Source organism: Gobio gobio (genome assembly GCF_949357685.1).
Source record: "Gobio gobio genome assembly, chromosome: 8".
In the NCBI taxonomy this organism is placed as follows: domain Eukaryota; kingdom Metazoa; phylum Chordata; class Actinopteri; order Cypriniformes; family Gobionidae; genus Gobio; species Gobio gobio.
This window is the reverse complement of record NC_137114.1, coordinates 44,146,720-44,173,879: the sequence shown is the minus strand read 5'-3', so window position 1 is coordinate 44,173,879 and position 27,160 is coordinate 44,146,720. Positions and strand designations below refer to the sequence as shown.

At 42.4% G+C, this 27,160-nt stretch overlaps 1 protein-coding gene and 1 pseudogene across 2 annotated transcripts; both read right to left on the bottom strand.

The window, feature by feature from the left end:
* Positions 1-41: 41 nt before the first annotated feature.
* On the bottom strand, positions 42-25,515 carry LOC307130393 (NACHT, LRR and PYD domains-containing protein 3-like; annotated as a pseudogene). Its single transcript has 12 exons — positions 25,472-25,515; positions 25,072-25,185; positions 24,745-24,843; positions 24,436-24,546; positions 24,144-24,254; positions 22,352-23,038; positions 5,993-6,103; positions 3,422-5,185; positions 2,824-3,191; positions 1,773-1,946; positions 308-481; positions 42-204 (listed from the first exon to the last, which is right to left on the bottom strand). The product of its transcript is annotated as an NACHT, LRR and PYD domains-containing protein 3-like (transcript).
* On the bottom strand, positions 17,871-23,698 carry LOC307131061 (ribonuclease inhibitor-like). Its single transcript, XM_079824474.1, has 9 exons — positions 23,624-23,698; positions 21,303-23,038; positions 21,018-21,182; positions 20,802-20,918; positions 20,517-20,690; positions 20,253-20,423; positions 18,834-19,004; positions 18,580-18,753; positions 17,871-18,468 (listed from the first exon to the last, which is right to left on the bottom strand). Exons 2-9 carry the CDS (start codon positions 22,235-22,237, stop codon positions 18,312-18,314), a joined length of 2,064 nt encoding a protein of 687 aa, XP_079680600.1. The 5' UTR covers positions 22,238-23,038; positions 23,624-23,698; the 3' UTR covers positions 17,871-18,311.
* Positions 25,516-27,160: the final 1,645 nt, after the last annotated feature.

Below are 27,160 nucleotides of genomic sequence, written 5' to 3'. Positions count from 1 at the left end.
TGCTACTCTTCTCTATCTCACTCTTTTTTTAAAGAGTAATCTTAAACATTTGTTTTTGTGTCCAGGATCATGGAAAGCACATTCATGTCTGACTCTTCCAGATCATTCTCAAGCAGACCGATCTCTTTCAGGTGGGATGGATTTGATTTCAGAGCTTCGGTCAGTGCGGCCACACCTTCATGTGTAACATTACAGTTGGACAGCCTGAAGAAAGCAGAATGGATTTTCAGACAGCGGAAAAGTTAACCAATAATTGTATAAATGGTTTAGTTTTTGTGGAAATCTGATTAGGTTTCACATCTTTTACCCCAGCTTCTCTAGTTTACAGTGAGTATTCTCCAGTCCGACACAGAGCTTCTTCACACCTGAGTCCTGTAGATCATTAATACTCAGATCCAGATGTGTCAGATTGGAGGTCTCTGAACTGAGAGCTGAAGCCAGAGGAGCGCAACTTTTCTCTGTGATTCCACATTTGTCCAACCTGAGAAAGAATTTAATTTTAAAATAGGTTTTGTTTTCCAACTTTTTCAAAAACTATACACTGATTTCTATATATCTTAACCTCAGTGTGTTCAGTCTGCAGTTTGGATCATGGAGAACAGCAGACAGCATCTCCACTCCCTGATCTCCAGGTCTGTTGTTGCCCAGGTCCAGCTCTCTCAGCTGAGCGTTTGACCTCAGAGTTGAAGCCAGAGATTCAAAGCCTTCTGCGTTGATTTTGCAAGTTAAAAGTCTATAACAAGCAAGTCAAAAAGTTCTTAATTGTACAAAATACACAATAATACTTTAAATGAATAGTTCACCCAAAATTTTCTGTCATTTTAATTTTTTTTTTCATACAAAATTAATGGTAATTTAAATTCCAACCTCAAAACAGGGGTATCATAAAAGTAGACCACATTGATATCATTTAATTAAAATGTAGTTTTAAACATAAAAAAGTTGAAGTCGTCATTCAGTGTGAGAATAGACTTGGTCGGCATTACTGGGAATGCCCACAAAACGTCATATCTGCCATATGCCATGGGGTAAAACAAGCCATTAGAATGAATCCACGTAGACCTGTACTCTTTGTAATAATTACGATTTATTTTTTGCTTGGTGCAGTCCCGAAAAGTTGCCATGTGATGTTCTGCACCTCTAGTAAGTTAAAAAAAACCCTGACCTGAAGTTTTATACTGCCAAATAAACAGACGGAGCCATTCGTCAATTCCGAAAGCCTGTGCAATACGTCCATTACAATTAAACATTTGCACTACATGATGCTGGTATTATTGTAAAGATAAAAAAAAAAAAGATTTCATGAATTGCAATGGCAAAAGTTTGTTGAACAAAACACCAATAAAGTCATACTTGTCACGGGACTCAATTTATCGTTAAAGCAGTTTTTCATGATGAACATAATGCGTGAGGTTATTAATGTACAAAACATTCAATAGTCGTCTTTATTTCATGATGGGAAGGGCTGGGCTCATGCTTGTGCTTCAAGCTGATAGTTTAGCTAAAGTTTAGCTAAACTCTTGTTTAGAGGGATTTGTAATCAGAGTGGCTGTGTCCAATTAATTTATTTCAGAAATGTACACATACAAATCACACAGTTAGCTAAGAATGTATTAATTTAAGGTAGAAACAATAAGCTACAAAAGGAGATTTAGAGCAGGTCTTCTCTGCATTGACTGTTTATACTGCATAACACTTTTTAAAATAATCAATAATTCAGATAAAGTTTATTAATTTATCTGCTTACTAATTTTAAGTTTGTTGTAACTCACTTTAGTGTTTCCAATGCACACTGAACCTTCTCCAGAGCAGCACAGAGATGTTTCACTCCAGAATCTCCTATGTTGTTCCAGCTCAGGTCCAGCACTTTCAGATGAGAAGGGTTTAAACTCAGAGCTGAGCTCAGGTAAACACAGCCTGCTTCTGTTACTCCACAGTTCGTCAGACTACAGAGAGAATAGAAAAAAAAGTCTCATTTCAGTCTTCATTATCATTCTTAATGAGAAGGTGTAATTTAAAGGCACACTATGTAGCTTTTCGCCGCTAGAGGTCGCCTATTCAAAACAAAGGCGTAGCTTGATGATGATGAAATTGAGCGTGGAGTCATGGGAGATGTAGTCTTCACCTCTACAGCCAGTGGACGGGATTCGGGCAGAAACCATATTCATGGATGAGATTATTAATGTTACTGTAGTATGAAGCAGAGCAGGGCTGAGTGCTGCGGGAGCTGAACGAGGCCGCTGAAGAGATGAGTGTTAATGAGTGTGTTGAAAATTATGTTATAACGTTACTCTGTGCGTTCGCTCGGCGGCTGCTATGAGACACTTGTTGCACACTGCAGTAAGCTAGATCGATATTAGAATATCATATTAATAAATGCCGGATGGATTTCTTGCTAAATGGCATGCAATTAATTTTAAGACATATTGTATGACGGAGAAAATGCTGTATTACTGTACAAAAGCCTAATTACTTTTCTGTCTAGAAATGTCTCCAAACAGTTGTTCACCTGTCTAATAAAACATAATATATCAAAGCTTCTTTGGTGTTTCCATGGTTTCTACAAAATAAAACCGGAAATTTAGGGTAGCGCGGGTATGATGTCATTGATAGGCGACGCACTGGTTAAAATTGCTAATTTCTCTGGATTGAAACATTCTTGGAAACATTTGGGATATAATGTAAGTACACAAGTCAACAAAATATATAACATTGTTCATGTAGTTTTTGGATATTTCAATTGTGCCTTTAATGCTGCTATCTATCATTTGTAAGCTTGTAATCCTGAATGTACAATATCTTGAGTTTAGAGAATAAACCTACTTGAGTGATTCCAATCTACACTTTGAGTCCTGTAGTCCAGCAGTAGGAAGAACGACAAAATTAAGATCAGGGTCACAATCTTCAGAACCCAGACTCCTCCTGCCAATGGATTTATATGGTTGATTATAAACTTTAAACGTAAACAGGGCTTGTATAGACATAATGTATCTGTGTTTTGGATCACTGAAAACTCGTACACTAATTTTTCTAAGCTGTAGCCTGATCTTTTCAATCCAACACAGAGTATTTCCACTCCAGAATCCTGCAGGTTGTTGTAGCTCAAGTCCAGCTCTCTGAGATTAGATATTGATGGAAGAACAGCAGAAAGCACCGCACAGCCTTTTTCTGTGATATTACAGTCATGCATCCTGCCAGCACAAATATATTAATGGCATCAGCTGTTTAGACTAAGGTAGATGCTATTTACTGTGTAAAATAGTATATACCTTTGCACCAAGTATAAATGGCACAAAATAGCATCATGAAAATAGTGATTTACACCATGTAAATAAAGGTAATATGCTATTTGTACTAAAGGGAAAATATCTGCTTGTTCATATCATTGACTTCATGTAAGCTAACAACTAAATGTTCTCACCAGATCTTTTTCGACAACTTGATCACAGGAAGCAACCAGAACACAGCCGCATCCGATCTTCCGTATTTACGAAGTTCAAAATCATTGAACTTCTCATTTGATGTCATTAAGATGAACACCAGAGCTGACCAGAGATGTGGGGAAAGAGTACCGCTGTTTATTTTTCCAGAGGTTAGGTAGCTTTGGATTTCAGTAATGAGGGAATGATCATTGAGTTCATTCAGACAGTGGAACAAAACAAGAGTCATTTCTGAGCAAGGGATTGTTTTTATAGTTTGCTTGAGATACTCAATGGTTTTCTCTCTTTCCAGGGTGTTTCCTGTCCTCTTCACCAAAAGCCCTTTTAGGAGGTTGTGATTCGAGTCGAGTGAAAGTCCGATGAGGAAGCGAAGGAAAAGATCAAAATGTCCATTCATAATTTCTAAAGATTTTTTAACTGCACACTTGTGTAAGGTGAACATTGTCACAGGCATTCCTGATTCATGTGCTTCAAGCGCGTTTTTGCCATTGTTGTGGAAGGAGAGGTGCACATATAGAGCCGCTAGATGTTCCTGAATGCTCAGATGAACAAAGCAGAAGACTTTCCCCTGATACCAGCCAAACTCCTCTCTGAAGATCTGAGTGCACAATCCTGAGTACACTGATGCTTCTGTCACATCAATGCCACACTCTCTCAGGTCTTCCTCATAGAAGATCACATTGCCTCTTTCCAGTTGCTCGTATGCCAGTTTACCTAGTTTGAAAATCATCTCTTTTTCTTTGTCCTCCTTCTCAGTATACTTTGTGTTTTTGATGCTGATCTGTGCCATCAGGAAGTGTGTGTACATTTGAGTGAGAGTCTTGGGGATCTCCCCACTCTCTGCTTCACTCAACATCTTCTCTAGAACAGTGGCTGAGATCCAGCAGAACACTGGGATGTGGCACATGATGTAGAGGCTCCTCGATGACTTTAGGTGTGTGATGATTGTATTGGCCAGACTCTGATCACTGATTCTCTTCCTGAAGTATTCCTCCTTCTGTGGCTCATTGAAGCCTTGTACCTCTGTCACTCGATGGACACACTCAGAGGGGACGAGATCAGCTGCTGCTGGTCTGGAGGTGATCCAGATGAGAGCTGAGGGAAGCAGATTCCCCACAATGAGGTTCGTCAGCAGCACGTCCACTGAGGCCGATTCACTTACATCACACAACCTCACATCGCTCTGAAAATCCAGAGACAGACGACACTCGTCCAGACCATCAAAGATGAACAACACTTTATATTTGTCACTGGATATTTCCATTTCTTTTGTTTCAGGGGAAAAGACACAAAGAAGATCTGAAAGACTGAGTGTTTTGTCCTTCATCAAATTGAGCTCTCTGAAAGGAAGTGAAAATAAGAGCTGGACGTCCTGATTCTCTTTCTCTTCAGCCCAGTCCAGGATGAACTTCTGCACAGAGACTGTTTTTCCAATGCCAGCGACTCCCTTTGTCAGCACAGTTCTGATGGGTTTGTCTTGTCCAGGTAAAGGTTTAAAGATGGCATTGCATTTGATTGGTATTGTTGCTCCTTCTGCAGCCTTCAATGATTTTTCTATCCTTTTAATTTCATGTTCATTACTGATCTCTCCATTTCCACCCTCTGTGATATAGAGCTCAGTGTAGATCTCATTCAGGAGTGTTGGGTTTCCCTGCTTTGCAAATCCTTCAAAAATGTAGTGGTGATTATTTTTTATGTGTGATTTTAACCTTTGTATCTTGACGTCTTGTGTTTCTGAATCATGCCTGTTGAAAATATGTTGTTAGTAGCAACAACTATGCACAAATTCAGACACTATAAATGAGTTTAGATACATTTAACCTACTGATATCCCATGCATCTTCCAGGAACGTTGCCATTCTTCTCACCGTCCTGACCTGATTTTATGTGTAAATCCCTTATAGACAAAAAAAAAAAAGTTTGATATTAGTCACTTATCTTTACTACAAAGGATTTAGACATGACCAGCATTCAGAGGAGACCATCTTATATTGTATTAATCATTTTGTTTTTTTTCTGCCCTTGATCTTTGCTGGTCTCACTCTTACATGAACTTACAACAAGCCACAAAGAGAAACTGAAATAATCCAGCCACACCACATAGCTGTCATCTTCTCATCTGTCAAGTCCATGTAAAGTACTCTGATGCTTTCGCATTCTTAAAATGTATTTGTTTGTCTGAGAACTACAGAGACATTGTATGTGTCTGTCTACCTCAGCAACGAAGTTCTGACTACCTTAAGCATAAATCGTCATTACCTTTTTCCAATGGGAGCTGATCCATTTTTTAGTTGAATTGATATTTTCATTGATCGATCGCTCTTCATAGACAAAGCGCTTGGGGCAGGCGACTCTGAATTCTCCTGCTGAAGACTGACAGTGAAACTTTTGGTTTTAGTGAAATATAATTGTAGTGTTTTAGAAAAAGTTAACAACAAATCATTGAGATGAAGAATGTATCAGAAAATAATTGGAAACTCCATCCTCCTTATGAGTGTGCCTTCTACTGCAGCACCGAAGTTCTGACTACCTTTAGCATAAATCGTCATTACCTTTTTACCATGAGAGCTGATCCATTTTTCAGTTGAATTGGTATTTTCATTGATCGGTCACTCTTCATGGACAAAACACTAAGGCCAGAAGAGTCTGATCTCTCCATCAAACTGCAACAGGAAACACAAGATTACGTTATGCTATATTATGTAAATTTAAGGTTAATGTTATCAAGCTCCATGTTACATTACAGCTCAAATAGCAAGTATATTTTACTGTAGAAAACATCTCTGGTCACAAATGTAACCATAGTTCCCTGCGTCCTAGGATGCTATAGGGGAATGCCTCTAGTATGACCGGTGTCTGAAGCACAAGTCAAAACACGACAATAACATTGGCCGGTGACCATTCTGCCTTGTTCACCCAGAGATGCCTCTTCATGGCCACCATTGCAACCATCAATCATTTGATCACAGCAGCAGTTTTCTTGGTGGCACAGAGAGCAAGGTATGTGGTGTGACGCTGTTCTGCGACAGCCATTGTGTGCAAGGCAGCCCAGGCCAGACCCTCTGCCGCGTACATTCTGCCATTCAAACATTCGTCACATTCAGCGGTTTGGTCGGCAGAGTGGGAGCCTTCAACACTGATGCCTCCCCCAGCGAGAGATAGCTAGCCAACATCTCTTCAACTGGTGCCATCGATTCATATCCATGCTCGCGCCTCCACTCTTGCATAATTCGCATGCTGGAATGAATGAATGCAGGCAGAATATGGTCATGATTTCGTAGCTCATAGTCGTAGCTGGGCACCATGGACAGACACTGAATGGTGCTTCATTTGGTTCAAATATTCACTGTAATGGTGATTACAAAACGCCTCGGCTGTAACCTTGGCTCCCTGAAGATGGAACACAACGTTGCGTCGAGATTGACGCTGTGGGAATGTCTACACCAGTGGCTTTCCAACCTGTCCCGGAGGCACCCCAGCCCTGCAAATTTTGTGTCTCCCTCATTTATCACATCTGATTCATCTCATCAGCTCATTAGTTGACCAGGGAGACAAAATGTGCAGGGCTGGGGTGCCTCCAGGACAGGTTTGAAAACCACTGGTCTATACCAACAGTGCCTGTCTTGTGTGAAATCAGGCGAGCAGAACAAAGACAGAAACACCTGGGACCCAGGGGTGAAGCCCAAAACTAGGTTGTGAACCCGACGAGTGTGTGCGGAAAGGAACAGCCCACCAAATCATACACCTCTTGTAGGGATACCCCTAATACAAGGTTGCAAAGCTGCCATACTCCTCCTGCTCCAAAGCACCACGGGGGAAACCGGTTTGTTTCCTGCACAGGAAGCTCTAGAGTGATCGTGGCCTAAACAACCTCAGTTGAGAGACCTGAGTCTATGAGTTGGGCCCCCTCAGAGACCAAACCCACACTTCCATAACTCTGTTCTCCAAAACTCCCGGAAATCAGGGAAACCATGTACAGATGCACAACCACGTCTGTATTGCTGACCCGTAATATACGTGCTGCCTCGGCAAACGCGAGATTCCTCGAGAATCATAAGCAGAGCTAAAACTCTCGATAGTGCATATGTTACAAGTCGGGAATTTATGAATGAACACTGTCAGCCCCTTTTTACTAGAGTTGACTGTGCATGCTTCACTTCAAAACAAACAACACATGGCGTGTATCCCCACTCGTACTGAAGCGAGTGCAGGAAGGAACACACGATCCAAAATGCTGTTTGCTCGCCATTATACTCCTGTCTAGATATATATTATGCTTGTGGACAAACAACAATAAATAGACAGAGACAGTTACACACAGAGCGCTTCACGACACAATCATGCAGTGCATTCCTACAGCATCAATCTCGACGCAACACAAGTTCCCAAGAAAGGAGTTCCCTAAATTATGTAAAAATTAGGGCTGTCAAAATAAGGAAATTTTGATTAATTCATCTGAGAAAAAATAACATTTAAAAAAAATAACGCAGACTAATCCATTCCGTATTGGACTTTGACCCTGAGCTGTAAAATGAAGGAGAGAGATGCGAACGTGCTGCCTGGATCATTGATTGGAAAATTTACGTATAAAAAACGGCCTGATGGAAGTGTTGATAAAAATAGTCGTCTGCGATGTCCACCCCCATCCTACCCAAGAGCGTGTCATATAGCCTACACGCCATAAAGTGCGTATCATATGCACGCGAAAAGCTGCACGCCAAAACTCATTTTGTATATATTGTATACATTCCACAACATTGCACACTCAAACTATTGATACGCATTATGTGATCGTGTTGGTCTGCGGCAAGGAATTTGCATATCACCTGAGTTAGTCAACTAGTACCACATCAATGCAAAGCATCCAGGAGTTAATGTTAATCCGGAGGTACGACCTAGCACATCCTGTGATACCAACTCTAGCAGTCAACGTCATCTTCAAATCACATTGGAGCAAACACTGAAACGCAAATTTAGCCAGGGTTGCCAACTCTCACACATTTGCCAAACCTGATTTTGATATTAAACAAAGTCTAAGCTTTTACTTTTTTTTATGTTTTAATACAAAATTCAAATAATAAATATTGTTTTGGCGCACTTAAAGGAATAGTTCACCTAAAAATGAAAATTCTGTCATCATTTACTCACCCTCAAGTTGTCCCAAACCTGTATGAGTTTCTTTGTTCTGCTGAACACAAAAGAAGACATTTTGAAGAATGTTTGTAACCAAGCAGATTGACTACATTAGTATTTTTTTCCCTACAATGGCAGTCAATGGTTGCTCTATCTGCTTGTTTACAAACATTCTTCAAAATATCTTCTTTTGTGTTCAGCAGAACAATGAAACTCATACAGGTTTGGAACAACTTGAGGGTGAGTAAATGATGACAGAATTTTCAATTTTGGGTGAACTATCCCTTTAATGAGGCACAACAAAAGCCAGAGCTCATGGTCACGTGGTTCATGGAGCTCTCAATACTTCTAGCGCTGTGTCGATACATTTGAATGGCTTAAGCAGATAGACAACTGCTTCACTAGTTTTGGTAAACAGTACAGCATAGTGTGCATTGATTATTACGTCAACCATATTTACAGGATCATTTTATTATGGAGAGTGATGGAGATCCAACATTGTTAACATTAATGTTAATGTTTTTCTTGTATTTAGCACTGAGGTATTCCTTAATTGGTCACACTCATACTCATTGATGGTCAAATGTGACCAGACACCTTAACTATTTTTCAATTAAATAAATGTTCTATATTTTAGTTCAATAATATTTATTGAACATTTTGAGGAGATCTTTTGCTAGTATAAAACTATTTGTGCAATACTTATTGTCAATTAATGACCACTTAAAATATTTTTCTTCTAATATTTGTATTATTTATATTACATTTAGAGTAGTAATTAAAGTTACAATAAAGAAATCCAAATCAAAGAGGAAAATTAGAATCATGTTGTGGCTAGAAAAATAATAATTTTAATTTGTAATGCCATTACCCACCAGGTTCCTGTATGGCTCTTTAATAAATATACATGTATCTAATGTAGTTGCTCAAAAAAGTATTGCAGATCATAACTGCTTACTTATTTTTAGGTTTTGCATTTTAATAAATATTTAGACATGATCAAACACTAGATTTCTTTAAATGTGAAATTTTAAAACGTTAATAACTTATACCAAATATACTTAAACCTAATATTTTAATGATATTTATATAAGGACACACAAGTGAATATTAATGAATTCAAGCACATATAATTTAACCCAAGAAACGTTTAAAATATTGCTAAAATAGGGCTAAGGTGAACTTATTTTTCGTTATGTACAGTACATATGAAATGATACTGAATCAAGATCTTCCTGAAGCACTTTTGAATTTATTTCCTCAGCATATTAGGTCATATTGTTTATTGTTATGGCCAAAATTTGAACAGTGAAAATAATAAGAGTTTTTGAACTTGAATGTCACTAATGCTGATTATTCATTGATTAATTTGAATTGAAATATCTAAAATACTTTCACAGCAAAAAATATGCATGCGATTAAGTTAGATTAATTAATCACAGAGTACCTAATTAATTAGATTTAAAAATAAATAATCGATTGACAGCCCTAGTGAAAATACCTAGTTGTTGTTGATTTTTTTAAGTGAATTGAAACATTTGGTCGGTCATGCATGTACAAAATTTAAGTAAATAAATATGTCTCACCCATTCGATCCACTGACAGAGGTGCAGGAATCAGTATCACCAATTATTAGAGACATGCTGTTCGTCTGTAGGCTACAGACTGTTTTTTTCTAACATACAATGCTGGTAAAATGAAAGAAACATATGGTTATGTATGCAAGTGTTCTTTTAAGAACCGGCTTTACTAGATTTGTTGGTAACACTTTAGAATACTCTTCCGTCATTAATGAATAACTACACAGGAACAAATGAGTAACACATTATTATTCTAGCAACTGCTATTAACAAGAAACTCTGATTCCCTTTCGTTCAGTCACTACGACGTACGTTAGTGACTAACGAATGGGGGTTTCGCTTAGAAGCCAATCATCTCCGAGAATTCAACAGCGCCCAATGGCAGTGCCAATGCCATGGGCATGCGGAATTTGCATGCGTAACTCCGCCCCACCTCGTGGGTATATAAGGAAGTACGCTGGCAACATCGCATTATGTTTCTACTTTGGAGCCAAGAGCATCTCTTCACTCCTACAAGCCTGAATTCTGAAGTCTTCTCTTCAGTTTTCGAGACCAGCGGTTCTCCAGGGTGTTGGTGTGACGGCGCGTTCCAGCGATCTCATGCTGCCTGTCTGCTGATCTGTGCAGTGATCTGCAACAGCTGTGTGTGTGTTTCCCTGGGCGCTTCGGCACTCTGCAGAGCTTTCCTCTCACAAAAAGAGCTTGCGCGTGGCACGTCTTTTTCAAGATGGTTCGCCCGTGCACTTCCGGGTGCGATCGATCTCCGTTGCTGTCTATGGGCACATTCACTGCTCGATGTGTTTGGGCTTCAGCACGTTCGGGCAGTGTTTGTGGATGCGTCATGTTCCCACTGCGGGAACGTGACCATCGCGATGTCGCGGTCGAGACTCAGTGATCTCCGTGAGGAGAGAGAGTCCCCTCTACCACACCCCAATCTACCGTCTCCGAGAGAGGTGGTACTTTGGCTGGTGGCCAGGGTGACCTGAGTGCGGTGCCGTGGTATTAAGAACCCCGACGATCATTCCTCGGGCCACGCCCCCTCTCGCACATTGCTTAAACCCGCGAGTGTGGACTGAAACAGCGGCCCATCTCTGACGCCTCGTTTGTTTCGTTCACGCTCCAGATAGCAGTGAGATGTCGATCGCCGCATCCCAAGGTGGGCTGGAGTCCTTTGGGGATGACGATTAGGTTGTGCTCCGCCTCCGGGTGTGTCAGCGCTGCCTGATCCGACCTAAGGTTGACAGCCATGTTATCTCGGGCAGCCGCGAGTCTCGCGCTGGTGTGGAACTCCGCCCAGTCGCGAGTGCTCGTGGTTGCGCGATTGGTTTTTGGGGGCGGCACCCGACAGCTGTTGGGCCCCGCCCCCAATGCCTTTCGCTCCCGAGGTGCATGAGAAGATCACGCGGTCCTGGAAGTCCCCGTGCTTCCCGCGATCGTTTGGTGGCCTCCTCCGCCTTCTCTGCCCTTGATGGGGCCGCGGCCTAAGGGTACACTGGGGCCCCCTCACCCCCACTGTTGAACTCTCTGTTGCGCACTACGGTGTCCACAGAGGGCTTGACGTGGCGTGGTGTGGCTGTCCTAAGCACCCTCCCAAAGCCTGTGGGCTCGTCTACTTCGGTGGCGTGGTCCTGCAGAGCTACGGGCAGGCCGCCGCCCCTTTGCACATGCACAAGGGTGGAGCCGACCCAGGGCTCTTCAATGAGCTGCGTGCCGCAACTGATCCCGCCCCCGGGCGGTGAAGGTGGCCACACGCTCCCTGGGTCGGGCGATGTCCACAGCTGTGGTCCGGGAGAGCACCTGGCCTTACCTGGTGATGTGGAGGAAGTTGAGCGGGCCCGCCTCCTCAACTCACCCATATCCCAGGCTGGCCTCTTCAGTGGCGCGGCTGAGAACTGCGCCCAACGGTTCTCGGCCGCTCCAGAGCAGACTGAGGCTGTAACACGTACTGCCCCGGCGGCCAGCTGCTGCACCCTGCCGCCGGCTCAGTCGCCTCGGTCTGCTCGCCGCCGAGGGCGCCCTCCCTCCTCCCGCCCGGCCCCAGCAGCAGCCTTCACCTGGGCCGCGCCGTGGAGGTGGTTGAGGATGACGCCCAGTCCGCTCCCCAGCCTGGTTAAACGCCAGGCTGGAGGTGGACAACTCAGAGATGGGTTCCAGTTCTTCCCAGGGGATGGTAGCAGGGCCTCTCCTTCCCCCGGTGGAGGGCCGGGGGGAAAAATCCTTCTGCTGCTGGCCCCCGGGCTAGCAGCGCTTGGGAAGAACTCATGTCCCTGTTCCTGAGGACCCAGAGACCGGTGATGACAGTGCGCGCCACCCATGGGTCCCGCCACTCGCATCCCTCTCTGTCTCCAGCCTCCTGGCAGAGCAGACCCCAGTGGAACGCGCGTCCTTCCCTGGTCTCCTCTGTCAGGACGCAGCCGTTAACCGCACCCCCACACCGGGACGCCCAACAGCCTCCCTTGTCCGGGTCGGTAACGCTGCATCGCTGCCCCACTCCGGGTACGTCTGTAGTCCGAATGACCCTGCTGTTCTCGTTATGGATATCGACTCGGTCGCCATGTGCGCGCAGCTTTCGAGCGAGCGCGCGCAGTCTCTGCTGACTTCCCTTCGTCAAATCGAGGGCAAGAGTGCGGTTCCACTGAAACTATTTCAGAGGCTCCTGGGGCATATGGCATCTGCAGCCGCGGTGACGCCGCTCGGATTGCTTCATATGAGACCGCTTCAGCACTGGCTACGCGATCGAGTCCCGAGATGGGCATGACGGTCTGGCACGCTCCGGGTTCAAGTGACTCGGGCCTGCTTACAGACTCTCACCCCGTGGTCGAACCTCAGCTTTCTACGGACCGGAGTGTCCTTAGAACGAGTTTCCAGGCATGTTGTTGTATCAACAGATGCGTCATCCACGGGCTGGGGTGCCATGTGCAATGGACAAGCAGCCGCGGGCTCCTGGACAGGACCCCAGCGCCTTCTGCATGTCAATTCCCTCGAGTTACTGGCAGTACGGTTCGCCCTGCACCGCTTCCGAGCGTTGCTGAGGGGTCAACATGTACTAGTCAGGACAGACAATACGGCCGTAGTAGCGTACATCAACCACCAGGGTGGTCTACGCTCCCGCCGTATGTCTCAACTCGCCCGCCATCTCGTTTTGTGGAGTCAGAAGCGCCAGAGGTCCCTTCGTGCTGTCCACATCCCGGGAGACCTGAACTGTGCAGCCGACGAGCTCTCACGGATTCAGCCTCTCCCCGGAGAGTGGAGACTCCACCCCCAGACGGTCCAGCTGATATGGGAACGGTTCGGCGACGCACAGGTAGATCTGTTGCCTCCCAGAACTCTTCCCATTGCTCCCTGTATTATTCCCTGACCAAGGGCACCCTTGGCACGGATGCACTGGCGCACAGCTGGCTGCCAGGGCTACGCAAGTATGCGTTTCCCCCAGTGAGCCTCCTTGCACGGGTACTGTGCAAGATCAGGGAGGACAAGGAGCAGGTCATGTTGGTCACCCCGTATTGGCACGGCCAGACCTGGTTCTCAGAACTTCTACTCCTTGCGACAGCCCCTCCCTGGCCTATTCCTCTGAGACCGGACCTCCTCACTCAGAGACGGGGCACCTTTTGGACAGGTTTGAGTAGTCTTCCACCTGCGGTGGTCGCTACCACTTCCGCTAGAGCTGAGTCTACTAGACGTCTCTATGCGTTGAAGTGGAACCTCTTCGTCACATGGTGTTCTTCCCGCCAAGAAGACCCCTGGAAATGCCCGATCGGGTCCGTGCTATCGTTTCTCCAGGAGGGGGTGGAGCGAAGGCTGTCTCCTTCCACCCTTAAAGTGTATGTGGCCGCAATATCTGCCTACCACGATCTCCTGGGAGACAAAAAGGTAAGTCAGCACGACCTGATCATCAGGTTCCTGAGGGGGGCGAGGAGACTGAATCCTCCTCGCTCTCCTCTCGTTCCCACTTGGGACCTCTCAGTAGTCTTAAGTGCTCTGCAGAGGCCTCCCTTTGAGCCTTTGCGGTCGGCTGAGATTAAGTTCTTGTCTATGAAGACGGCTCTGCTGACCGCATTGGCCTCGCTTAAGAGGGTCGGGGACCTGCAAGCATTTTCGGTTGACGAAGCGTGCCTTGAGTTCGGGCCGGCTAACTCTCACGTGATCCTGAGACCCCGGCCCGGATATGTACCCAAGGTTCCCACCACTCCGTTCCGAGATCAGGTGGTGAACCTGCAAGCGCTGCCTTTGGAGGAGGCAGACCCAGCCTTGGCATTGCTCTGTCCAGTACGCGCTCTCCGCGCCTATGTAGACAGTATGCGATGTTTCAGGACCTCAGACCAGCTCTTTGTCTGTTATGGTGGAGAGCGGAAGGGAAGTGCTCTCTCAAAGCAGAGGTTGTCTCACTGGATAGTGGACACCATTGTTTTGGCTTACCAGCAGCAAGGTCGACCATGTCCCCTTGGTGTGAGGGCACACTCCACTCGGAGTGTGGCCTCCTCTTGGGCTCTAGCGCATGGCGCCTCGCTAACAGACATCTGCAGAGCTTCAGGCTGGGCAACACCCAACACATTCGCCAGATTCTACAATCTCCGAGTGGAGCCAGTGTCCAACTATGTACACGCCCCTACGGGTGGCCGGTAATGGGCCAGGCTCAGGTGTCTTCGCTTGCTCGCCATTCCACTCCTAGGACTGGATACGTGCGATATTTTCCCTCAGGTGAGCTCCCCGAGAGCCCTGAGCTCCTCCAGCACTGCTTACGCCGACATCAGTTCAGTCTGCCCTTTCGAGCCCAGACCCTCATGTCCGGCCAGGTGCTCCGTGTGCATGGTTCCCCTCCGGCGACCCCCACACGAGTATTTCCACTGTAAGCCTCCTCAGCGAGCAGGTGTCTTTCCCTTGGCAAGTCCCTGCCGCCCTAGGGTTAAAAATCCACCTTCGGCTGGTACCCAGAAGATCTTCCTTATGCAGCCCTTAGCGGGTCATAAGTGTGTTCTTAAGCCCTCCCTACGGGTAGGCATCTTGCATTCCCTCACTGGGATATGCTTCCCAGTGTACCTTGGTAATCCTGTGATAATCCTGTGTGTCCTTCGTCCGTACTAGTCTTACGACAGGGTACTCACACTTACGCAGGGCACTGGATGACAGCTGAGTGGCGTTGTTGTATTGGAACCCCCATTCGTTAGTCACTAACGTACGTCGTAGTGACTGAACGAAAGGGAACGTCTCGGTTACGTATGTAACCCTCGTTCCCTGAGGAGGGAACGGAGACGTACGTTTCCTTTGCCACGTCAGCTGTGCTGCCTGGAACGCGGAGTTCAGTCTTGGCTCCTGCAGCAGTAACATAATGCGATGTTGCCAGCGTACTTCCTTATATACCCACGAGGTGGGGCGGAATTACGCATGCAAATTCCGCATGCCCATGGCATTGGCACTGCCATTGGGCGCTGTTGAATTCTCGGAGATGATTGGCTTCTAAGCGAAACCCCCATTCGTTAGTCACTAACGTACGTCTCCGTTCCCTCCTCAGGGAACGAGGGTTACATACATAACCGAGACGTTACTTCATTTGCAAGTAGTAGTGCTTGTATATATGTGATAGCTCACTATTTGCTCAATAATACTATTTTTTCATATCTCCCAGAGGCTTACTAAGAACTACTATATACAGATTCATAATTAATGTGAATAATGTTTAATGTATAATTCATTCTAAAGTGAAGATCATGGTAACCCACTAGTAATTACTTTAGTCATTGTAAGGTTTTTTGTAAGGTTTTGGATGGTAATTCCTTCCGATGTATTTGGTAATACATTTAACTCAATGTTTTGTAAGATACTGCAAATAATATAATTGAAAACTTGATAATTCTTTAAATCACAGTGTCAGGTGTATTTTAGCTCTAACTCAAGAGGATCCATGTTGTCTATGATCTATCAAACGCTGCAGTGGTACTTACCATGTGTCTTCTGAATTCAACTTGCCAGTCCTCGTGAATCAGTCAAACTGAACAATGTTCTTTTGTCATGGGTAGCCTGCTCCTCCACATGTGACGATGTTGTGGCATGAAGGAAGTTGGCAATGGCCTACAGTCTCAGGCATTACTCCCACTAACCGCCTACTGCTAACAGCACACAAAACTGGAAAGCAGCTTCTCAATGTAATAAATTGAATCTAATTGGCTAGTTTTAGTGCAGCCCAAATAAGGGCACACCTGACACAAGTCTACCTGGAAACTAAATCATGTTTAAATCTCTGTAACAAGTAGATTATATTATCACAAATACAACCACCATTATTTAAACCCCCTTCCCCCATTATCTTTTGTCTTTCTTATTGTCATTCAGATCTCTACTCTGGGATTATCAACCTTGTGAGTTTTCCTAAATGCATTTTTCACAGCAAGGGTCAAATTCTCAGACTTAAAGGATGGAGGTTTATGTATGTATACTGTACATTTATGTTTATAGCATACCGTATATGTATAAACCTTTATAAAAGTGGTAACCCTTTACAATAAGGTCTTATTAAGCGTTCATTAATGCATTAAATAACGATGAGCAATACATTTGTTATAGTATTAATCTTTGTTTATTAGTTAATAAAAATACAAAAATCGTTCTTAGTTCATGTTTGCTCTGGTCCATTAGATAATATTAACAGATACAACTTTTGATTTTAATAATGTATTAGTACATTTTGCATTTAACTAAGATTAATAAATGCCCTTTCATGCATGGTGTCCACATTTGGGGACAGTTAATTTAACTCCATCTAGGGTTCATTTATCATGGTAATTTTCTCCAAACCACTTGAGGTCAGTGTCAGTAGATTGACAGCAATATTGTAACAGTGGCTACTGTCTTGTATTCCAAATATTCATTGCTTGATGACAATGACATTATTAATCCAATATGGCTGACAGTGATAGCCATGTGCCAAATGCTCCAGGCATATCTATGAAAAACTTTTATACGAGGTCAATTGAGCTAAAAAAATATATTAGTATGTACAGTGAAGTATGATGAATAGGTTAGTATTTTATAAACTAAAATTTAGAGTAAAATGTAGTTTTTATACACCAAAAACGAACTGTCCACGTATGTGGACGTCATGCAACAGTGGAGTCAGATTGCATAATTTCTGTACCCTGCTAGTATATCTGTTCTATTTTTGCAAATACGTTTTGAATTGTATTATATTGTAATAAAACAGACATTTAACAAATATATCAACATAAATAACCATTCAAAATTACATATTACAGCATTAAATGGCAACTTTACACATACATACCGAGACAATTTTGCATTTTGCCTTCCAAATAGAGACAGCACAGGTCAAGCACTCAGTGCAGAATAATAGAGAATATCCCAGAGGACAGTGGAAGTGACAGGGATAGCAGTGATGAGGAGAATGGGCCAGCAAAGCCCAGTCCATATTGCTACTAGGTTTCCGCATATATGTAACTACCGTTATAGTTCCTAAAATATGTGTTTTATCGTTGTTATATTGTAATATTAATGTTTTTAATAACTGAGCTGATATACATAGCATAACATGACATAATTAAAACACAGTGTTCCATATTGTCATCTGTGGCTTTTCTAAAATGTTTTCATCATGATGAAATTATGTATTGGGTTATGATTTTGACATTATGACATTATGTTGGAGTGTGATTCTCAAATTAATCAGCCAGCATAATTTTATTTACATGTTTTTATTTTTTTATTTACGCTATTTAGACACATTTGAACACGTAACCCAACCCCATCCCTATACCTACCCATTTGTGTATTATATGATATAAAACACAGGATATAACAGGCAGTTACGACTGCAGGCACAATTTATTAAAAAAGTACAAATATTACAAGTGTTCCGTTTTTTGTGTGAAGAAACTCCCCAAAAGCGATCAGCTTCTCCATCCGAGATCATTCACACATTCAAAAATTGCCGCCCGAAAAAAACATAAGTCAGCTTTAATAGTGAAATTGCATTGGCTCTCGAATGCAATTATAATGTGACACATTATAAAATCATGTCTACTTTTACAAATGTAAAGAATTAAATGCGCCTTGATCTGACACATTGGGCAAACAACTGAAATCAATGGAGTACCCTGCGCGTTGAAAAATTCAAATGTGTGATTAGTTATTTTAAGGATTGTTGTTTTTATGATGACTTGTCCAGTATCATGGAGAGCACATTCAAGTCTGACTCTTCCAGATCATTCTCAAGCAGATCGATCTCTTTCAGGTGGGATGGATTTGATTTCAGAGCTTCGGTCAGTGCCACCACACCTTCATGTGTAACATTACAGTTGGACATCCTGAAGAAAGCAGAATGGATGTGTAAGCACAGGTATTATAAACACAAACATTCTGTTTCGAATAGCTTTGGATCTGAGATTGCACTACATAAGTATTTTCCAGACATTTACCCCAGCTTCTCTAGTTTACAGTGAGTATTCTGCAGTCCGACACAGAGCTTCTTCACGTCTGAGTCTTGTAGATCATTAATACTCAGATCCAGATGTGTCAGATTGGAGGTCTCTGAGCTGAGAGTTGAAGCCAGATAAGTGCAACTTTTCTCTGTGATTCCACATTTGTCCAACCTGAGAAAGAAATGTATTATAATATACACTGTTCCAACTTCATCAAATATAAATGTGTTCCCTGATTTTGATATCTTAACCTCAGTGTGTTCAGTCTGCAGTTTGGATCATGGAGAACAGCCGACAGCAGCTCCACTCCCTGATCTCCAGGTCTGTTGTTGCCCAGGTCTAGCTCTTTCAGCTGAGCGTTTGACCTCAGAGCTGAAGTAAGAGATCCAAAGCCTTCTGTTTTAAATTTGCAACATGAAAGCCTATCGAAAGAAAAGTACAAACATTCATAACTTATTTGATTGATTTGATACAGTGATAGAAATAAGTGTCCTACAAGGCTGTAAACTGTCAATTTAGTCGCGCCTTTTAAGGGTAGTGAAAGCATTCATGTAATAAGTTGTGTTGTGTTGTTAAATGGTGCCTTATCTTTCTGACCTCCATGGAATGTGGTTCGAACAGAGGTACGTTTCTCTTCAACATGGTCTCACACCCAACTCGTCACATTGACATTTGGTCAGTTCCCTTCGGCGTCACATAATGCCGCCCGAAGAAACGTTACATCAGCTTTGATAGTGAAATTGCATTGGCTGTCGTATGTCTCGTGACCAATTGCGTCATTACGTCAGCTTTGATTGTAAAATGGCATTGGCTCTTGTGTGTCTCGTAACCGATCGCGTCATGCTAAAGAGTCGGGTGTATCATTTGAATGAGATATGACTGAGTGGAGTGTGTGCGTTCACGGAGCGGCGGGATCATCATTTCTGATCAACTTTGTTCTTCACATAAAGATATCGTATGACTTCAGAAGACTTGGAATGCAACATAAATTAATACTTTTATACTGTTTTTGGTCAGTTTTTGCAATAAATATCTGTGACTGTACTTGTATTTGCCTGTTATGTGTTTTATATTATTGAGAAGTAGGTAGATTTAGGGTAGGAGTGGGGTTAGTTGCTCCAAAATATAAAAGTAGCCATCATGTCTACATTTACAAATGCAAAGAATTAAATGTGTCTTGATCTGACGCATTGGGCAAATAACTGAAATCAATGGAGTTCCCTGCGCATCAGAAATTGGCACTAAATGGGTACTCTGTGCGTTAAAAAGTGGAACTGACCAAGCGTCAATATGTGACGAGTTGGGTGTGAGACCGTGTTGTTCTCTTATTATTAAATTAATTTGTAGTTATATTTGCCAAGTCTCTGTAGTTTTAGAAGTTAAATAATGCAGTGCTGTAGGGTTAGGCTTAGCATTAGTAATTAGGAATAGCTTCTAAAATGTAAACATTAATTTAATAGTTAAATAATCAGCCATTAAAAACCCATATTTGTTGATCTGAATATTGGAGGAGGATACTACAATAATCCCTATACTTGTTCTCCAATGTGATGTTTATGTCCCTGTTATTTTGGCCTTAAACATACGCTGTAATTTATAAACAAAACACAAATAGCCCATGGAGCAACATTGTTTAATGGTGAATCTTTAAGTATTCAGAATCATCTTACCTCAGGATCTCCAGTTTACAGTGAGGGTGCTGCAGTCCAACAGAGAACAGCGTCACACCCGAGTCCAGGAGCTCATTCTTGCTTAGAGAGAGTTCTTTCAGGTTTGAATCTGTTTCTAGTATTGAAGCCAGTGCTGCACAACTTGTGTGTGTTATATTACAGTTATTTAACCTGTTAATAAAGCAATTAAAGGCTCTTTAGTCATTATTAACTACAAATAATTTCACAATTCAGTGTATGTGCTTATGTTATGCTGTAACTCACTTCAGTATTTCCAATGCACACTGAACTTTCTCCAGAGTAGCACAGAGATGTTTCACTCCAGAATCTCCTATGTTGTTCCAGCTCAGGTCCAGCACTTTCAGATGAGAAGGGTTTAAACTCAGAGCTGAGCTCAGGGAAACACAGCCTGCTTCTGTTACTCCACAGTTCTTCAAACTACGGAGAAGAGAATATACATATGTTGTCTCAATCTATTGGCAAAAATCCAAGTATAGCACAATTTATGTGATAAGGACTCATTTATGTCTTTTTTTAAGAGATAGCAACCTGAAAGATTCCAGCCTGCATTCTGTGTCCTGTAGTCCAGCAGTGAGCCATATAAAAGCGTCATACAAAAACTGTCTGTTTGGATCATTTGGTATCATGCTGAACCATTCCTTAATCCTGAAATGACAGAATGATTTCATTAAATATCTTCATAAATAGTGTATTAATAATACAGTATAATGCATTAATATTTAACTTTACTCTATAGAAGCATACATCTGTGATGCGTTGCATGATTTCTTTACTCCAACACTGAGTATTTCCACTCCTGAATCCTGCAGGTTGTTGTGGCTCAAATCAAGCTCTCTCACATTGGATGATGATGAAAGAAGTGTAGACAGCTTTAAACAGCCTCTTTCTGTGATGTTACAGTCTTGCAACCTGGAAGAGTAAGAAAGACTGTCAAGATTGTTTATTTGTTGTGTGTTTTATTTTCTGCTCTTTCATTATATATTAACAATTTGTTGCCCTCACACACAGTCAATTATGAAAAGTGCTCACTGTGCCTTTGTAGACAGCCTAAGCACAGGATTTAGCCAGGTGAGGAATGCGTCTGATCTACCATATTTACGTAGTTCAAACTCATCAAACTTCTGATCCGATGTTATTAAAATGAACATTAGAGCATAACCAAGTTCTGGGGACTGGATGTCTTGAACTTTTCCCAAGGTTATGTACTTTACGATTTCATCTTTTAGAGAATGATCATTGAGTTCATTTAGACAGTGGAGCATAAGTAAAGCTGTTTCTGGACAGCGGACGTTTATCTTTTCCTTGAGATACTCAGTAGTTTCTGTTGTGTCCTGGGGGATATATGTTCTTTTCTTAAAAATAATTTCTTGGAGGGCCTGATTTGACTCCATCGAAAGTCCCATGAGAAAGCGAAGAAAGAGATCGAGATGTCCATTTTTACTTTCTAAAGCTTTATCAACTGCACATTTGAGTATGATTGGCACTGTCAGGTTAATTTTAGATTCCTTTGCTTCATCTTCTACAAGCACGTTTTTGCCATTGTTGTTGAAGGAGAGGTGCACATATAGAGCCGCTAGATGTTCCTGAATGCTGAACAAAGCATGAACAAAGCAGAAGACTTTCCCCTGATACCAGCCAAACTCCTCTCTGAAGATCTGAGTGCACAACCCTGAGTACACTGATGCTTCTGTCACATCAATGCCACACTCTCTTAGGTCATCCTCATAGAAGATCACATTGCCTTTTTCCAGTTGCTCGTGTGCCAGTTTACCTAGTTTGAAAATCATCTCTTTTTCTTTGTCCTCCTTCTCAGTATACTTTGTGTTTTTCGTGCTAAGCTGTGCCATCAGGAAGTGTGTGTACATTTGAGTGAGAGTCTTGGGAATGTCTCCACTCTCTGCTTCGCTCAACATCTTCTCTAGAACAGTGGCTGAGATCCAGCAGAACACTGGGATGTGGCACATGATGTAGAGGCTCCTCGATGACTTCAGGTGTGTGATGATTGTATTGGCCAGACTCTGATCGCTGATTCTCTTCCTGAAGTATTCCTCCTTCTGTGGCTCATTGAAGCCTCGTACCTCTGAGTACGCCTGGAGGTGATCCAGATGAGAGCAGAGGGAAGCAGATTCCCCGCAATAAGGTTCGTCAGCAGCACGTCCACTGAGGCTGATTCACTTACATCACACAACCTCACATCGCTCTGAAAATCCAGAGACAGACGACACTCGTCCAGACCATCAAAGATGAACAACACTTTATATTTGTCACTGGATATTTCCATTTCTTTTGTTTCAGGGAAAAAGACATGAAGAAGATCTGAAAGACTGAGTGTTTTGTCCTTCATCAAATTGAGCTCTCTGAAAGGAAGTGGAAATATGAGCTGGACGTCCTGATTCTCTTTCTCTTCAGCCCAGTCCAGGATGAACTTCTGCACAGAGACTGTTTTTCCAATGCCAGCGACTCCCTTTGTCAGCACAGTTCTGATGGGTTTGTCTTGTCCAGGTAAAGGTCTAAAGATGTCATTGCATTGGATCGGTATTGTTGCTTCTTCTGCAATCTTCAATGATTTTTCTATCCTTTTAATTTCATGTACATTATTGATCTCTCCATTTCCACCCTCTGTGATATAGAGCTCAGTGTAGATCTCATTCAGGAGTGTTGGGTTTCCCTGCTCTGCCAGTCCTTCGAAAATATACCGTTGCTTATTTTTCATGCAAGATTTTAATCTTTGGTGGATCTCTGGATCAGGAGTTTGTGCATCATATCTGTAAAAATATAATCTTTTCAGTCACAAATAATAAAACTACAAAGCTTCATTATTATTACTTTCATTATATTCAAACAACATCGATTCATTTATAAAAGATAAATATTTTATGATATCATATGTATTTTCCTTTTTTGTAAGTAATATAATTTTGTTTGTGGCTAATGTAATTAGGTAGCTTTTTCATCTGACTGTGTTTTCTGTTTTTGAACAAATTGCTAAAAATATAAGATTCTAATAAGCAAGATACATTCTTAATTGTGCAAAGGATTTAATTGTGTTTTACTATTTCTCAGTTTTCAAAAACAGATCATGAGAGATCAGCATGATAACAACTTCACTGAACAATGAGGAAGTTCAATCCTGAAAATCTGCATCTGCAGGTGAGAGTTCAGTAAATCCCTGCATCCAGAGAGAGTTAGCAACAAAAAATACTCTGCACTCAGCCTTGTTCACTATATGAATTGATATGGTGAGTCATCAGACCCCCGTTCACCCTCTCTGATCTGAGAAGCACAGGAAGTGCACTTTTCTAGTGTGAACATTGAATGAACGTTTAACAGGGATCAGAATGAAATGTTACCTCTGGTGTGGTATATTTGATTTATCTTTCATTTGTACTGCACTGGGATCAGGTAAATTTGATGTCTCCAGGGAACTGAAAAATACATTATTAATAGAAATTTAATTCATATTGATTTGAGTTTTCTCTCCATTGCTTAGATGCATTTCTTTAAAAAAGATTTGGTCAAAACTAAACATTCTCAAAAAAACAAAAAACACACTCTGTTCTATTACAACTTTGGCCGCAGTTTCACAAAAATCAACTAATGAACAGTTACTTAGCTAGTAGAGAATGTGTTATTTGAGTTTGGTTTGTTATATCTATATCCATTTATATCCATATATTTCATCCTGAATGAGACTGAGGTTAAACCTGTGCTTAATGAAGACAGTTCTAAACAAAGTTATGGTTTGAAAATAATATAATCAGATTTAATGTGTAAGGGATTGAAACATTCACAAAAAAAATTTATTGATAGCCGTTGGGCTACAATTATCACAGCTTTACCACATGCAAACATAAAGATATATAGATTTACCTTTGGTCATACGGAGAATCACCATGTTTTAACTGAATTGGTATTTTCATTGATTTGTCACTTTTCAGGGACAAAACACTGGGATCAGGTGAATGTGATCTTTGCTCAGAACTGAAAAAACAACATAATCCATCTCACCACTGAAAAACATTTATGTGCTTCCAAGTAAAAGTCAAAATCATCAAAATTTGTCAAGCACAATACTGTATAATTTGAAAACAAAATTTGAATTTTATCTTAAAATATATCCAAAACCATCAAAGCGAAGTCACATAAAAATTGTTTTATTTACCTCTGATCAAACAGAGAATCTCCATTTTTTAACTGAATTGGTATTTTCATTGATTTGTCACTTTTCAGGGACAAAACACTGGGATCAGATGAATGTGATCTTTGCTCAGAACTGAAAAAACAACATAATCAATCTCAATCTCACCACTGAACAACATTTATGTGCTTTAGAGTAAAAGCCGATGTCATCAAGATTTTTCAAGAAATGATACAGTACAATACTGTATCATTTGAAAGCAAAATTTTATTTTTATCTCACAATAGTGGCAAAAACATCAAAGCTATGCCACATATAAATAGTTAGATTTACCTTTTTTTACCATTTTTTAACTGAATTGGTATTTTCATTGATTTGTCACTTTTCATGGACAAAACACTGGGGACAGGAGAATCCGGTTTCTCCAGAGATCTGAAAAACAACAACCTTTCAAAAATTTAAAGATTATGTTCTTGTCAACAAAATATTTAGTTTTATTAATCTATATCTCTCAAAAGTTGAATACTAAATAGTTTGTTTCATTCATCTTTATTAATGAATTTTTTTTTAAAGAAAGCATTATTTTCATCTCGCTACTATAGGATCAAGTGCAAAACAGCATACAAAGCCACATGCAAACATAAATGTAATTAAATGTACCTTTGTTTAACCACGGAATCTTCAGCCTTTAACTGAATTGGTGTTTTCATTGATTTGTCACTCTTCATGGACAAAACACTGAGGACAGGTGAATGTGCTCTCTCCTGCTGAACACTGTCAGATACAAGTCCATCTTTATAGTTCAAAGCAACATCGCGTTCACTCAAATTATGTTAAGATTATCAATGTCTTTTGTAATAAAATGTAATGAGCTGTGCTGAGTTATAAACAGTATAATTTAATCTCCAATTTTAAACTGAGCTTGTTTGAACTGAATTTGAATCTGTCGCTTAAGCATATTAATAAAACGAATATGCTTCTTTAAAATGTTATTTTATATTAGATTTATATCTATATAAATAGGATACATGTACAAGTGATCAAAACACATTTCTCTCACCTTTTCTCTCCATTGTGATAATCAGTGTCTTCTTCAGCATTCATTATGGTGTTTGTGTCTTCCTAACTGCTGAACAGATTTATTCAAATGTCCATCATAATCATATAAAGAAAAAAAAAAGAAAAGAAAAAAAAAACAGCTTATTTTACTCTCTCAAAAACTATGAAATCGAATGACTGGGAATGAGGAAGAAAAACGTCTCGGTTACGTATGTAACCCTCGTTCCCTGAGGAGGGAACGGAGACGTACGTTAGTGACTAACGAATGGGGGTTTCGCTTAGAAGCCAATCATCTTCATCGTATTCAACAGCGCCCAATGGCAGTGCCAATGCCATGGGCATGCGGAATTTGCATGCGTAACTCCGCCCCACCTCGTGGGTATATAAGGAAGTACGCTGCGAACATCGCATTATGTTACTGCTGCAGGAGCCAAGACTGAACTCCGCGTTCCAGGCAGCACAGCTGACGTGGCTAAGGAAACGTACGTCTCCGTTCCCTCCTCAGGGAACGAGGGTTACATACGTAACCGAGACGTTCCCTTTCGTTCAGTCACTACGACGTACGTTAGTGACTAACGAATGGGGGATCCTATTCAACAACGCCACTCAGCTGTCATCCAGTGCCCTGCGTAAGTGTGAGATCCCGCCACTTAAGGCCCTAGGACTCCCACTTATCACAGGATTATCAAGGTACACTGGGAAGCATATCCCAGTGAGGGAATGCCAAGATGCCTACCGTAGGGAGGACTTAGAGAATACACATATGACCCGCTGAGGGTTGCATATGGAAGATCTCTAGGGTACCAGCCGAAGGTGGATTTTTAACCCTAGGGGTGGCAGGGACTTGCCAAGGGAAAGACACCTGCTCACTGAGGAGGCTTACGGTGGGAATACTCGTGTGGGGGTCGCCGGAGGGGAACCATGCACACAGAGCACCTGGCCGGACATGAGGGTCTGGGCTCGAAAGGGCAGACTGAACTGATGTCGGCGTCGACAGTGCTGGAGGAGCTCAGGGCTCTCGGGGAGCTCACCTGAGGAAATATCGCACGTATCCAGTCATGGGAGTGGAATGGCGAGCAAGCGAAGACACCTGAGCCTGGCCCATTACCGGCCACCCGTAGGGGCGAGTACATAGTCGGACACTGGCTCCACTCGGAGATTGTAGAATCTGGCGAATGTGTTGGGTGTCGCCCAGCCTGCAGCTCTGCAGATGTCTGTTAGCGAGGCGCCATGCGCTAGAGCCCAAGAGGAGGCCACACTCCGGGTGGAGTGTGCCCTCACACCAAGGGGACATGGTCGGCCTTGCTGCTGGTATGCCAAAACAATGGTGTCCACTATCCAGTGAGACAGCCTCTGCTTTGAGAGAGCGCTTCCCTTCCGCTCTCCACCATAACAGACAAAGAGCTGGTCTGAGGTCCTGAAACACTGCGTCATGTCTACGTAGGCGCGGAGAGCGCGTACTGGACAGAGCAATGCCAAGGCTGGGTCTGCCTCCTCCAAAGGCAGCGCTTGCAGGTTCACCACCTGATCTCGGAACGGAGTGGTAGGAACCTTGGGCACATATCCGAGCCGGGGTCTCAGGATCACGTGAGAGTTAGCCGGCCCGAACTCAAGGCACGCTTCGTCAACCGAAAATGCTTGCAGGTCCCCGACCCTCTTAAGCGAGGCCAATGCGGTCAGCAGAGCCGTC

Excerpts from the sequence above, each read along its gene's own strand:
- LOC307131061 (XM_079824474.1), bottom strand. The coding sequence starts at position 22,237 with ATGTGCCACATCCCAGTGTTCTGCTGGATCTCAGCCACTGTTCTAGAG. Across the intron at positions 20,424-20,516 it reads TGTGCATTGGAAATACTGAA|GTTAAATAACTGTAATATAA; the intron begins GTGAGTTACAGC and ends CTTTATTAACAG. Across the intron at positions 18,469-18,579 it reads TGTAAACTAGAGAAGCTGGG|GATGTCCAACTGTAATGTTA; the intron begins GTAAATGTCTGG and ends TGCTTTCTTCAG.